This window comes from Gracilinanus agilis, chromosome 1 (assembly GCF_016433145.1).
Source record: "Gracilinanus agilis isolate LMUSP501 chromosome 1, AgileGrace, whole genome shotgun sequence".
Taxonomy (NCBI): Eukaryota; Metazoa; Chordata; class Mammalia; order Didelphimorphia; family Didelphidae; genus Gracilinanus; species Gracilinanus agilis.
In genome coordinates, this window is record NC_058130.1 from 134,765,966 (window position 1) to 134,781,116 (window position 15,151).

Consider the following 15,151-nt stretch of genomic DNA (forward strand, 5'->3'; position numbering starts at 1 on the left):
CCCACCCACTGGCCTCCTTTCCTTCCCCAACTCCCTTTCTTTCCTTTCTTTTTCAGACTTAGAGGGAACACTGTGTGATTATTTTGTTTGCTTAACCCTTAGAGGTGAGACGAGAACCGAGACCACTGTACAGAGTCCACAAGACTGGCCCACAGGGACAGGCCATAGCTGTAGCCCAAACATGCTCACGGTACCCCCGAGGCCCTGGCACGGGGTGGGCAGCTCTGCTAATAGGCAGGCACCTGGTAGCCCTTGGGGCTGGTGTCTAGTGTCTCGGTGAATGGGGGGCTCTGGTAGGTCTCAGTGCCCTCGACACCACTGCCTGCTGGGTATCCAGGGTAGCTAGTGCCAGGGGCTGCACTAAGTTGGTCCGTGGCAAAGAGGGACATATCAGTGCCCAGACGATATCTCTGCAGCGCCTTCACCATGAGGGCCACCTGTGGGTGAGGATAAGAATGAGGATGGTTAATGTAACAGCAGAAGCTGAAACCCCTAAATGGGCCACAAAGGAAACAACCATAGTTTCAGGGGGAACTAGAGTAAGGAGACATGAGAGCTGGAAAGAGACTAGACACCAAAACAAAAAGGTGGAGAAAGCCAAAGGCAATCGGACAATGCTTGGCAGGATTTTTAGCCTGGTGGTCAGGACATCAGATTTAGTCCCAGCTCTGCTTCAAAATAACTCCCCCACCCTTGAATTCTCTGTCTGTAAAATGGATTCGATTAAATGCCCTCTAAGGTCTAGAAATGGTGAGAGACACCCAGAGAATAGAAAGTGGCAAGAATCCATGAAACAGATGGAGAGGGTAGGAAAAGATGGTGGTGAGGCAGTTCTGACTCACTGCTCCTTACGGGGTTAGCTGGGTGGCTTTCCTGATGGCACTAGGGGAAGTTCCCCATCCCGGAGCCACAGTTCCCATCTCTGGCACCACACACAGGGACAAGGTCAGCCTTGCCTTCTTGTCGGGAACAGAAGGTTGGGGGACGTTGGTCCCATACTCACCCAGGTGAGGATAGAGAAGAAAGAGAAAGCGATGCCTGCCCGGGCTGCATCTGCCCCCTGGTTTACTTCCTCACTCTTCTTGGTCTGCTGCCATTGGTTTGCCAGGAAACAGAAACATACAAACCACAGGAAGGACCAGAGCCCTAAAGCCAAAGGGAATGACTCAGGTGGGGAAAGCTTCCACGAACTGTCTCCTTTCCTTTCCCCACCAATCTCCATTCCTCCCTGCAATGTGACCACCCCAAATCCCCACCTATTCCAAACCATTCCCCAGAAACTTTGATTTACACATTTGACCACCAAGCTCCCCACCCTGAATTCTAAACCCCCCAAGACCTTCATCTTGACAGTCCTCCAACCCAAAGTTGCTATCTTGAACCCCCAATTCAAATCCTCACTCTGATCACACAACTCCAGAACCTTTATGCTGACCCCCTCCAAATCCCCATCCTGATTTCCATGATCCAAAGTTCCACCCTGACTCCTGAACCTCAAGACTCCCTTCCATTCCTTTGATGCCCCATTCAAAAAGAAGACCCTGGTAAGCAAATGAGCAAATCCTCCTGCCTCCCACCTGAGAAACCCAGGTCCAGGAGCACTGCCCGCCGCCGGTCCTTGACGCTGCTGATCTCCTGGAAGTTGAGGTCAAGGACGAGGAAGAAGATGCAGGCAAAGAAGGCAATGATGCCAATGGTGATGCCATAATTACAGGCACCTTCATTCTTGTTGTAAATGCAGTGCAGTTCCGGGGTGCTGTCACTATTCACATAACCCTCATTCACAATGGAGCCAAACACCACGATGGAGAATACCTGAGGGGGTGAGAGCAGGGCTGGCTGCAGGGTGGGGACCATTCCCATTTGATAAGTGGGGCTCTTTCCTTCAGCCTGGCTCCTGGCCTGTGGTGTGCTGGGTCCAGAGTGACCCAAAGACCCCAAGAACAGTGCCTTCAGAGCCTCTATAGCTCTGTGTGTGTGTGTATGTGAGTGTGTGTGTGTGTGTGTGTGTGAGAGAGAGAGAGAGAGAGAGAGAGAGAGAGAGAAGGGCTGGGTGGGGTGTGTTCTTAATGCTGCCACCCCCAGATTTCTGTGTCCTGAGACCCAGGATGCAGGAGGAAAAAAGCAAGGAGGTCACTGCTGAAGGCCCAGTCCAGATGTTAGAATAGGTGTGTGGTAACACTTTCAGTGCAAAGGGAAGTAGGACCATGAACTCCTCTAACATTCATGCTGCTTTCGTGACGTGAGAAAACTTATCAGTTTCAAATAATTATAACTAGCATTTATCATGTGCTTATGTTTACTATGTGCTAGACACTATACTAAGCACTTTACAATTATCTTATTTGACTCTTCACAACAACCCTGAGAAATAGGTGCTATCATTATCCCCATTTTACAAATGGGGAAATGGGCAAACAGGCTCTTGTTTCCTGTCTAGCCAGTCTCCTTTCTGCCCTGCCTTATTCTCTGCCTCTGTTGCCTGACTGCCTGCTGTGCCCTCCACAACAATCCCCCCCCCCCCTCAACTTCACTCTCCCTCCTTCATGGACTTTTTTGTTTGCTTTCTCTGCCAAGGAGATTAATAACTAGATTGAAAGAATAGAACAAAAGTGATTAATAGGAAGTTAAAACCCCAGATGAGTGAGATGGCAAGCAACTGTCCTCAATGAGTTCATCATCAGGCCAAGATGAATTGCAGCTTACAGTACTGAAATAACTGGTTGATATGATTGCTGGGCCACCATGAGTGACCTCTGAAAAATCTTGGGGGAGAATGACAAATGTTGGAAGAACATACCAATGTACTGTTAATGGGCCTGTGAATTGGAGCCATTCTGGAAAGGAATTTGGAAATATGCCCCAAAATTTACTCCTGGAAACTGAACATACTATTAGATCCAGTAATCCCAGTATTGGGCCTGTGCCCCAAAGAGATACCCCAAAGGGAAATAGGAAAAGGACTCTGATATACAAAAATATTTACAGTCACTCTTTGCAGTACCAAAGAATTGGAAACTCAGCCCATTATTTGGGAAAGGGCTGAACAAATTATGGTATATGAATGTAACAGAATATAATTGTGCCAAAGAAATGGTAGAGGAGTCGGTTTCAGAGACACCAGGGAAGATTCGTATGAAATGTTGCAGAGTGAAGAGAACGGTACCAGGAGGACAATGTGTAAATAACAATTTGGAAGGCTGTAAGAATTCTGATCAACACAATAACCATCCATGATGCTGGAGGATTAATGATGAAGCATGTTATCTACCTTTTGACAGAGTGGTGATGGGTTCAAGATTGCATTTATCGGACATGCTCAAAATGGGAATTTATTTTACATGACTTAGGCATGTTTCAAGTTTGTTTTTTTCTTTTCTCCTTTTTAAAAAAAAAAGGTGAGGATGGGTTGGAGGGAAGAAAAATTGATCTAATTGACTTAATTAAAAATTAGAAGGAAAAAAAAGAAAAATCAGTGGGGTATAGGCAAAGTGCCACAAGAATAAAAAAGGGCAAATTGGAATCACAAGTTATGAGGCAGCAAACTTGTCCTGGATTCCCGTCATGATTCTAGAATGCAGTTATCAAGGGGATTGTTTTTGAACATCTACTTGGAAAAGATGGTGATCATAAAGAGCCTTTGTGGTTCCAAGAAAAAAAAAATCATGTCAGGCTAACCTCCCTTTCTTTTTTCAACAGGATTACTAGACTGGTATATCAAATGGATTAAAAAGAGACAGGGGCAGCTGGGTAGCTCAGTGGAGCGAGAGTCAGGCCTAGAGACAGGAGTTCCTAGGTTCAAACCCAGCCTCAGCCACTTCCCAGCTGTGTGACCCTGGGCAAGTCACTTGACCCCCATCGCCCACTCTTCCACCTATGAGACAATACACTGAAAGTACAAGGGTTTAAAAAAAAAAAAAAAAGAGACAGTTTACTCAGACTTTTAGCAAAGTATTTGACAGTATATCTCATGCTATTATTGATGAATAAGATGGAATTATATGGTCTAGAGTCAATCTTTAGATATAAGGAAAGTTGGTTGAATGACCAGACCTCCTAGAATGGTCATTAAAGGATTGATATCCAGGATGTGTCTAATTAGAGCGTCCCTAGGATTCAGACCCAATGACTTGGCCAGAGTGCATTAGATTTTCTTATAACACAAAACAGAGGGAGCAGTAATATATATTGGATGAGTCAGAAGTTTAAAAAAATCTCTATAGGCTAGTTCTAATAAGATGAACTTTAAAGTAAGGACAAATATTCTTGAATTTAAGAAATTAGTTTCCTAAGTTTAAGAGGAGGTCAACATGACTACATAGCATTCATCTGAAAAATATCTGTGGATTTTAGTGGACTTCAAGCTCAATATCTGCTAAGTTAATAGCAATGCTAGTAAAAGAGGAACGGACATTAATTCAGTCTTGGGCTGCATTGACAGGTGAAAGGAAGTGAGAAACCCTCATTGCCTAGCCCTTACCTCTCTTCTGGAGGTAATACTTGGACTTGATACTTAGTACTAATTCTAAGACAGAAGAAGGTACAGACTTTTTTTTAAAGCCCTTATCTTCTGTCTTAGAATCAATACTGTCTGGGAGAAAGGAACAAAGAAGGAGGGAGGGAGGAAGGAAAGAAAGAGGGAAGGAAAGAAAGAGAAAGAAGATAAAGAGGGAAATAGAAAAAGGAAGGAAGGACGGGTTCCTCCACTCAAAACATCTTTGGTGGCTCCCTTTCACCTCTAGGAGAAAATATAAACTCTAAACCCGGCATTTAATTACCTTCCATAGTGAGTCATTCTACCTTCTGATTGTTTTGTATTACTTCCCTTTATACACCTTTCTTTCTTGTCAATCTGGCACATTCCTCCTGGGTGCATTTCTTCTCCCTGATTCCTTCAAAGCTCAGTTACTCCAGTGCTTTCTATTACATGATTTCCTCATCTTATCCTCCACCCTCCCCTGCCAGTTGTGAGTACTCTCAACCTCCTGAAATTACTTCATATTATCTATTCAGTATAAGTATAATTGGAGCAGTTAGGTGATAGAGTACCAGGCCTGGAGGAAGGAAAATTGATCTTTCTGAGTTCAAATTTGGACTCAGATACCACCTGGCTTTGTGATCTTGGGCAAGTCATTTAACCTTATTTGCCTCAGTTTCCCCATCTGTAAAAAGAGTTGGCAAAGGAAATTACAAACCACTCTAGTATCTCTGCCAAGAAAACCCCAAATTGGGTCATGAAGAGTCAGATACAACTGAAATGTCTGAACAACATACATACTTCCCCCCCTAAGGATAGCTTTATTTTTGTCTTTATATCACAGCGGTATTTAACAAATATTTATTTAATTGTAATCAATATAACTGTCTTGAAATATTTTGAGGACTTTTATGTGGAAGAAGGATTTGTTCTGCTTGGCCTCAGATGGCAAAACCAGGGATATAATAGGTGGTTTGTGGAGAAGTCAGTTTTGGCTGGTTATATATAAAAGCGGAAACTTCCCATTCATTAGAGCTTTCCAAAAGGAGAATGTGGAACTCCCTCCCAGGGAGGAAATGAGTTTCCTCTCACTAAGTCTTTAGGCAAAATGTGGATGACCACTTGTTGAGTAAGATGTAGGAAGGGTCCTTTTTTAGATAGGAGTCAATTTAGCTGCCTAACAGGTCCCTTCTAATTGTGAGGTTCTGTGAGTTTGTGATGCTATATATAGCACGTGGCCCTCCCTAGCAGCTGATGCTGACACTGGAGTTTGGTCCCTGACATCTGGATTGCTACTCTCATATTTTTGTATCCTTATCGTCTGACATCTCACCTGACTATCCCAATCATCTAGCTGAACTGTCTCGAACATTTGGATTCTTTATCTCTTAACATTTTGATTCATTATCTCTGTCATCTGGATTCTTCATTTCTGATATTTGACTTTACTGTCTCTGGAATCTGTTTGTATTCTCTGAGGTCTAAATATGTCCCTGTTGCCTGGTAGTGAGCAGAATGAAATCACTGGATATTTCTAGAATAGTATTTAGGTATGTGGGGAGAAGGGAAAGAATGGTCCTTATTCAAACCAGTGTCTCCAGAAGGCTCCCTGGAGTGTGATACATTCATCCTTCCCTCTCTGTTCATTCTCTTGCCCACAACTTGCCTTATTGATGCTGGTGATTTACAATCGTGGAATATTTGAATCAGAAGACATTGCTTATTTTATATACAGGTAAACAAAGATCTGGGAAGGGGCAAGGGAAAATGATTTATCCAAAGATAGCAGAAGTGGGATTAGAAACCAGATCTTTCGACTCCTGGTCTAGGACTTTCCCTTGTACTAAGTTGTGCAAATCTGTGGAAGAAAATGTGTGTGTGCACACATACGTGTATACATACATGCCTTCATAATTCTCCATGGCTCTACCTTCCATCCATCCCCAATGCAGAGCAATTAAGTTGAGAGAGAAAATTGGAGTAGGCAGCCCCACCCTTTGACTCTTGAAAAAATGGAGAACTCCCAGCTTTGTAACTGGTTATGGAAATACTTGCATTCAAATGTTCTGCTGTCAACCCAACTTCCAATTTGAGAAGGCTTTCTGGAAGAGGTAGAAATGGTTAGATTTGGTTTATCCCAAACAGAGCCTTCCTAGGCGAAAGGACCTTCCTGTACCTGTTGCCTAGGCTGGGTGAAATAGCATCCCTGCCTGGATCAGAGCCAAGATTAGGTTGGGGAAAAGCAGCCCCAGGAAACTCAGACCTTGACCTTCCCTCCCCTGACTTCACTCACACAAATGCCATCTCATATCTAACCTGGACAGCAGAAATATGTAGATCACTTCAGAGGTGAGATCCTTCCCTCTCCTCTGTGAAGCCCTCCTTGACTAAGCAATCCCATTTTAGTTGAACTCAGAATTCTATTTCCCATTCCTTCCCCTCAATAATATCTGTACACCTACTCGAAAGGCCTTGCTCACCAAATTGTAGCAGTTTCTGACATGAATTTCATGCCCTCATTTTACTGTCTGGTTACAGGAAAAAGCTATGTCATCAGGCCCTTTGCCAACCAGGAACTTATTTTTTTTCTTAAACATTCATTAAACCAGGCTCCTCTGATACAAATCTGCAGCCCAGATCTATTGAAATACCTGCTCACTGGTCTCTGGGACTAGCCTTCAGTTGTCTTTAGCTGAATAGAATAGGATGGGTGAATGATAAGCCTTTTCAGAAATGAGGGAAGGGGCAAGGCCCTGAGACTGAGAAAAATGGCTGTCAAAAATCACAAGATGCTAGAGGCAGCTCTGAGGCAAAATCTGCCTTGGCAATGAAAGGGTCAAGAAGGGATAGAAATGAATGATGGAATTTGGCCCTAGACCCCTAGAGTAGAACAAAACTCAAGGCTGAATGGATTTCCTTCCCTTCTTCAGATCAAAACGGTAGCTTCCCTCAGAAGTCCTAGTGCTGTCCCCATTCTCTTAAGTCCCCAGCTAGGAAAGCCATTTATATTTCTGGTCCCTTCCCAGCAGTTCCCAAGGCACAGATCTTGGGTTCTGGGGAGTCCAAGCTGGCAATATTTATTTCATCTTTCCCCTCCTTTTAACTCCTGTAGCCCCCACCCTAAATCAAGCCCTAATTAATGTATTGCTGTAATGTTTCCTAGCAGTTTCTTACTCTCAATTAATCTTTAACTCAGGCAGAGGTCTGATCACTGGCCCTGCTCAAAATTCATCAGTAGATCCCTATCACTTAGGAACCAACTCCTTAACCTTGTATTCAGGGTCCCAACTTACCTCCAAGGTCCATCATCTACTCTTCTTCACACACACTAATCAAACTAGACTAATCTCTCCGCAAATTTTGTTCTCCCTCCATGCCTTCGTATACACCATTCTCCAGTATTTAGAATGGTTTCTATTTTCCTTAAATCTAATCCTTCCTTTTCCTCCAAGCTCACCTCAGGTACCATCTCCTCCAAGAGGTCTTCTCTGATCCCACCAGCTATGAGTGGCTATTTCCTTTTTGAATGATTCATATTTTTTCATTTGAGCTCTCCCACACCTGTTACTGTTGGGTTTTGATTATTCATGGCCCCTTCTAAATTGTAAGCTCCTTAAGAGATGCCTGTGTATTATTTCCTTGTTGTATTCCTCCCAGCATCTAGCCTAGGATGTTGCACCTAGTAGGTATTTTATAAATATTTGTTCAAGTGAATTTCTTTTTTTGACAGGTTTTTACTTTGTAGATAGGCTCACTTCAGTGGGAATCACTTTGTTGGGGGGCAGGAAGGTGGGAAATACAGAGAGGAAAAGGGAAAGATTGGAAAGTCTTCATTCTGATGGAGAAACATGGCTCTGACCCTCAGTAGATAGGGAAATCCTCAGAGATCAGAGATACCTTCTCCCCTTTTTAGGAAGGAGGTACCATACACATTACCAATCTCTGCCCTTTTATCCCAACCCTGGCCTGGGTACCTTGACTTGGATATATCTTGGGGAAGAGCCAGGATCAGTCATCTCCCTCCCCTCACCTCCCTAGTAGCCCTAGTAGGGACTTTTCTAATCTTCCTCCAGCTTCTGCTCCTCTTAAAAATTCTCAGAAAACAGGAACCTGGGAATAGGGGAGGGGGTGAGATGAAAAACTACCCACTTCCTAATTTACCCTTGATGGATCTCAATGCTGGATTTCCTTGAAGTATGAATACATTTACAACTCATGGAACACATATATGTAACTTGTGAACACATGGTCTGGGAACCAGGGAACAGGTAGGAATGAGGAGACAGACTGGGGATTCTCTACTATGGCAGGTATCAATATGACCTGCACTGATTCTGGCCAAGGGAAGACATCCCTGAAGAGGAGGGGTTCGTCAGAGGACGGGCCAATCCCCATCTCAACACGGAGACGTTTCTCTGCCTCACCCTGAAGTCCCTAGCGAGGTCAATTCTGGCCTACCTAAGGGAGAGGATTGTTCACCTTTCAGGGAAATGAAACCTGTCTATTGTTCAGAGGGAGGGCCGGACCAGAAAGCTGGGGGCAGGGGATGCTTCAGGCACCTGACTTTGGAGCCCCTTGAAGGCTGCCGGGTGGAGGGTGGGGTGGTGGGAAGATTCCTACCATCCATTAGGAAAAGGGATAATCAGGGTACCGGAGCAGCTGCTAAGCGACCCCCTAATCCCTCCTTCTACGCTCTCCCTACTTCTGAAGCTGGTGGACAGCTCACCCTCCGACCAGTAGCTGCCCCCGCCCCCAAGTCCTGGGTCTAGCCCTTGGGTGGTGACGTCATCAGAACCTCTAAGGGCCCCTCCCAAAGGGTCTCAAGAGGGATGAGCTCTCGGGGAGGGCATCCCTGGCTCTGCTTGGAAGAAGGCAAAGAGGTCATTTCTTGCTCCGTGTAGGGGTGGGGGGTAGTTGGAGAAATCACCTGGGGTTATGACATGGGTATACATGGGTATGCGGTGCACCCCACCCCCAAACCTCATGTGCATGGGCCAGGATGGGGAAGAAAAATGTCTGCCGGTCCTGCACCGCCTCCCCCCCCCCCCCCCCCCTTCCTCCTTGTTGTCCTCTCCAGTATCCAGATCCAGGAGAGCTTGGGCAGGGAGGGACAAGCAGGTTGACTAGGAAATAAGGGGGAAAGGGGGGGCGAGGGACTGGATGTTCTCCCACCCCAGATTTAGGGATCCAGGACCTGTTCACATTGGACTCTCCATTTGGAAGCTCAATGACCCCTCAAAAGGCCGTCCCCCCACCCCCATCTCTACCTCACCTACGCATTGTGGAGCAAAGTGAACGCTTCTCCCCTCACCCTCACCCCAGTGTCTCCCCAGGGACAGTACCAAACCTGGGGAAGTCAGATCCTGGACTTGCCCTATCCGTCCTGCCGCCCCCGCCGAGGCCTATTCACCCCCACCTCTTCCAGGGGGCCCTCCCGGCTTGACTGTGAGTACTCTTACCCAGGCCGTGATCCGCAAGATGGTCTGGGGACGTTTGATGAAGCTTATGGGGTCCAGGGCGGCTCCAGCCCTGCCAGCTCCGAAAGAAGCCCCTTCCATTGCGCGTCTCCGTATGTCAGTCAGTCAGGTAGTCAGGCAGTCTGGCTGGCCCTGGACTGAGAGCCCCCAAGGATGCCGCCGACACTGTCACTGCCACTGCCGCTGCCGTCGCCGCCCGAGCAGCGCGAGTCCTTAACCAGACGCGCGCCCCCTCCCGCGGGCGTGCGCACAAAGACCGCGGGAGCGTGCAAAACCAATCCCCGCCTGTCTGCTCCTCAGCCCACCACACAGGAGAGGTCCTTGAAAGCCGGTTCACCGAGCCCTCACCTTGCCCATTCCATCAACCAGAGCCACTGAAAATCCCGCCATGTCTGATTCTCCGTTAGTCACCCTTTCCATCCCTCCTAACCACCTCCGCTGACCATCCCTACTAGGCGCTGACTGCTGCCACCGGGCACTTGCACTGTCGATTCCCCACGGACCTTCCAGTAAGATATTTCTTACTAACCTTTCTCGCTAAATAGCCCTCCCTCATAGCTACAGATGTTTGTGCGTGTCAGTAAGGTGCTTTGGCCAGTACTGGTCACTTTCCAGACAAGCTGGTGAGGGACAGAACCGAGAGACCTTTCTGCAGAAAACTGGGAAGAAAGCAGGCGTCTGCATTGGGGAGAGAGGGGAATCAGCCACGATGGGAGAGCCCGTCACAGTTTATCTGGGGAGTGACACTTGCTTAGACCCCATAGGAGCCAAGACAAAGCCTCTTGAGTCCCTCCCCTCTCCCCAAGTCTTGGGCACTCTTTAGGATGGCAAACCACCACTTGTTCTCTGCCTCTGGAGCCCCCACATCTGCAAGTTTGTCTTCCCAATACAGCCCAAAATCTTGTCTCAACATGTGGCTGGAAGCCAGACAGCTTAACCTCCAACCTTGGCTGCATGACCTTGGCTGGTCATTTCTCCCAGTCTTATCTATGAATGAGGGATTCCGGCTTTATTCTTAGCTAGATCCACGTTTGCAGGGGACCAGGGAAGACAATATTGATCTCTCTGGTCACTTAAGCACAGATTTCTGGCTCCACATCTCAGATGGTACCAAGAAGAATCTGCCTGAATGGGTGACCATGGAGAAATGGCATCTGACAAAGTGTAGGTCTGGGGGGAAAATGTCTTTGGTGGGCAGGGAAGGTCTCCAATTGTGCTTAGGCTAACAGGTCTCAGGGCTGTTGGAGGAGGGAGTTTCCATTCTGGCTAAAGAGATAAATCTAGATTCCAGTCTCAAGTCTCTCGTTCCCCAGGATGTTGATTTTTTGGGACCTCTGAAGCAATTTTTGGTGGGCTCCAAGTGTGTGATGGGATTACAACCCCAAGTAGTGCCAGCTCCCTTAGACAGCCATGTCATGTTTTTGTTAAGCTGAGACTAGTCCTTTCTCAATTCTGTTACAGCACAATGAAATAGGAATGTAAAACTAGCTCTCTCCCAAGCTGGGAGAAGAGATAAGGGAAGAGAGAGACCACCAGAGTCATAGGGATAAGAACTGGGGTGACACAGGTCTGAGTTGTGGTTTCCAAGTTTTCTCTCAGTTCTTCATTCACTTTCCACATCTCTGAGGAACAGGAACAGATTCAGATGATGCAGGATGGCTGGGCTAAAGCATACACATGTGGTTCTCCACCTACATACAAATGTATTCATACATACGCAAGAGGGCCCTGGATAATTTTTATGCCAATTCTACAAAAGATGTTTCTGGAGTGGATCTGAGGAAGATAAAGTGGATGAAATTAAACAGAATAGAGTCTGGACACCCTGGAAGTGATCAGGCATCATCCTGGAATCTGAGGCAGGTAACCGGGGGTTGGGATTTCAGGAATCTAGGGCCTTAAAGTTGAGGACACTGAAAACTGACCAGTCATTCCACAAACTTACTGGTCATTCTGCAACTTTTACAACTCTAACCTTAATCCTTGCACTTCCAGAGCTTACCTGAATGAGTCCTTATAGCCCGAGGCAGAAGAAAAGCTGATGGGCAGAAAATTTGTAGACCATGGCAGGTATCATTATGACCTGCATTTGTCCTAGCCAAGGGAAGGCATCCCCTAGCTCTTGAATGCCATAGCACACTTCACTGAGCAAAGACCTGCTGGTACTCTGGTACCAGGCCTACTATGCCACAGCATGAAATCCTTTTGGCACTCAAGGATAAGGAGCATTTAACAATGCTTTTATTCCCCCCATGCCAACAATGAGCTTGGAGCTGATCCAATGACATTTTTACCTGTTCTTGAAGAGCCCATCATGCACTGACCCCAGCCAGTGAATTCCCACTGGGAATACCTTATGCCATTTCTGATTCCTCTTGACTGCCCCTTAGTTGGCCAACCCGGGATGTCCCAATCCTTAAAAGTTAACTCTGAAGCTATTGATCTAGGTACCTGCAGAGGCAGGCAGTGGTGTGTGTCCCCTATCTCTGGAGACAGTTGCAACAGGGATATGCCCTTAATAACCATGATATAGTGTGAAAGATCACTGGATTTGGAATCAGGTTTTGCAAATTCACATTCACAGCTTGGTTATTACCCATGCAACTCTGGACAATTCATACCACCTCCATTTTCTCCACGATCCCATAAGAGCTCACATTTCTAGTTCATTATGGTTCACAAAGGATTTTCATGAGAAATGGGAAACAGGTCCATTTTCCTCTTCCTTCATCTCTTTATCCAATCAGCTGCCCAAACTTGTCAGTTCTCCATCTCTTGCATCCATACCCTTTTTTTCCCCTCCAATCTCAAGGTCACTTTACTCCTCTAAATTCAGACTCTCACCTGGATTACTGAAATACCTTCAATAATGGATCTCCCTACTTTGAGTCTTTCTCCTCTTTCCAATCCAATCTCCACCTAGTTTCCAAATGAGTATTTAAGATGGGTCTGACCACATTACTTTCTTGTTCAGAATTCTTCAGGGGCTTGTTCCCTAGTCTCTCTAGAATAAAATATAAATTACAATCTAACTCCCATAAACTGAGACACTGCTTGTATTCTTCTGTGGACATTTCAAACTGGCCTGCTTGCTTTTTCCTAAACATTACAAATGCCTGGACCTAGTACTAAGCCATAAGAAGCCCCAAGTTTCTCCAAAAGAGGGTTCAGGTGCTACCACCTCCTACTCAATGCCTTTCCTAATTCCACTATGTCAGTGATGGGCAAACTTTTTAAAGAGGAGTCCAAAGGAAAGGAAATGCTCATTTGTCAGTCTGTTTCTAAGACAACTCTTTCAAAGTCTCATTGTATTGTATCCTACTACTCATTGTTTTTGTCAGATTAGGAATAATGTCACACAGCCAGATAGAACATTTAAGGGGGCCTCATCTGGCCCTTAAGCCATAGTTTGCCTATCACTGCTCTAGGTGATAGTGATCTCTCCCTCAAATTATCTTACATTCCCTCCAAACCCCAAACCTATAAAATATAAGCTTTTAGAGGGCAGGCAATGTCTCATTTTATATTGATACTCCCAATTCCTTGTTAAACTGAATAAAAAATCTTGCCCCACTGAGGTATTGCTTGGGCCTCCATAAATTAGCCCTCAGACACAAATCCTCCAACCTGAATTTGATCAAGGTAGGGACGAGGGAATGTTTTTAGTGTAGGAAGGCTAAGACTGAGAAGCAGTGTTAGATATGGGCTAAGGATGTAGGCAGCATGCCAACTGTCTGGTAGGCAGATATAGGCACCGTAGGTAAAGGGATGGAGACTGAACCAAGGTGACCAAATTCCCCCATTCTCTATTATGGAAAACAGGCCTTTTATCAAATGAGATTTAAGGTTGCTTTGCAAACCCTGAAGTGTAAAGTAAATGTTGTCTGTTATTAAATATTATGCTTAATTATGTCCTTAATGCAAAGAGTAAAACTCTATTACCTCTACAAGTTTGGGTCTAGCCAAGCTGTTGCCAAGAATCAAGTCAATAATCATTTATTAAGTACCTATTATGTGCCAGGCACTGTGCTAAGCGCTGGAGATAGACAGGCAAGACAGTCCCTGCCCTTGAGGAGCTCACAATCTAAGAAGAGACAACATATAAATATACACAAACTATATACAGATAAACTGGAGATAATCAGCAGAAGAAAAAGGCTGGAATTGTACGATTTGGGAGAAGCTTCCTTAGAAGATAGGATTTTTAGCCAAGACCTAAAGGAAGCCAGGTGAGCCAGGAGGTAGATATAACAGAGAACATTCCAGTCATAGGGATGACAAGTAAAAAAAAAAATCTTGTTGGTAGATGTCATGGATAAGAAAAATTAAGATGGACAGTGTGACTGGATAGACTACACGTAAGGGTGCAAAGTATAAAGACTAGAAAGGATGGGGGAAGGGGGACTTAGATTAAAAAGGGGTTTGAATGCCAAAGAGGTTTTTATATTTGATCTTGGAGGTGATAAGGAGCCATGGGAGTTTATTGAATAGGGAATTGACAAAGCTATGCTTTAGGAAAATCACTTTGGTGGCTGAATTTGGAGGCCATCAAACCCACAGGCAAGTTATTGCAATGGTACAGTTATGAGGTTACAAAGGCCTGTACAAAGGTGGTGGTAATGTCAGAGAGAAGTGGGCATATTTGATCCTGAAAAGGTAAAACAGACAAGCCTTGGCAATAGCTTGAATATGAGGGGTGAGAAAAAGTTAGGGGTTCAGGATTTTACTGGGAAACCCTGAATAAGAGGATGGCTATGTCCTCAACAGTAATAGAGAAGTCTGGGAGAAGGAGGGTTGAGGAAGAAAGGCGATTTCAAGAGAATGTTTTCCAACTCTGACAACTTCAGGATGTCAAAATGTTCCTTCCCTTTAAAGTAGTCCTAGTCAGGGTGGAAGTCCCCTTCATAATAAAGTATAGGGGGCAGCTGGGTAGCTCAGTGGATTGAGAGCCAGGCCTTGAGATGGGAGATCCTAGGTTCAAATCTGGCCTCAGATACTTCCCAGCTGTGAAACCCCAGTGCCCAGCCCTTACCAATCTTCTGCCTTGGAGCCAATACATAGTATTGACTCCAAGATGGAAGGTAAGGGTTTAAAAAAATTAAATTTAAGAATGTTTTTTAAAAATAAAAAAGTATAGACTTCTTACTTTCCCAGATGAGCCAGAGGCTGGAACATAGGGTTCCAGTTTATAAAGTAA

The 15,151-nt window shown here is 45.3% G+C and overlaps 1 protein-coding gene across 1 annotated transcript; it reads right to left on the reverse strand.

Annotated features, from left to right (window-relative positions):
• Positions 1 to 71: 71 nt before the first annotated feature.
• Positions 72 to 10,035, reverse strand: SYNGR3 (synaptogyrin 3). Its single transcript, XM_044657087.1, has 4 exons — positions 9,937 to 10,035; positions 1,578 to 1,815; positions 1,004 to 1,146; positions 72 to 437 (listed from the first exon to the last, which is right to left on the reverse strand). Exons 1-4 carry the CDS (start codon positions 10,033 to 10,035, stop codon positions 228 to 230), a joined length of 690 nt encoding a protein of 229 aa, XP_044513022.1. The 3' UTR covers positions 72 to 227.
• Positions 10,036 to 15,151: the final 5,116 nt, after the last annotated feature.

What these genes read in the sequence shown, in the direction of transcription:
- SYNGR3 (XM_044657087.1), bottom strand. Translation starts at nt 10,035, where the DNA reads ATGGAAGGGGCTTCTTTCGGAGCTGGCAGGGCTGGAGCCGCCCTGGAC. An exon ending in TCTTGCGGATCACGGCCTGG is followed by an intron (nt 1,816 to 9,936) that starts GTAAGAGTACTC and finishes TCACCCCCTCAG; the next exon opens with GTATTCTCCATCGTGGTGTT. An exon ending in CCTGGACCTGGGTTTCTCAG is followed by an intron (nt 1,147 to 1,577) that starts GTGGGAGGCAGG and finishes CTTTGGCTTTAG; the next exon opens with GGCTCTGGTCCTTCCTGTGG.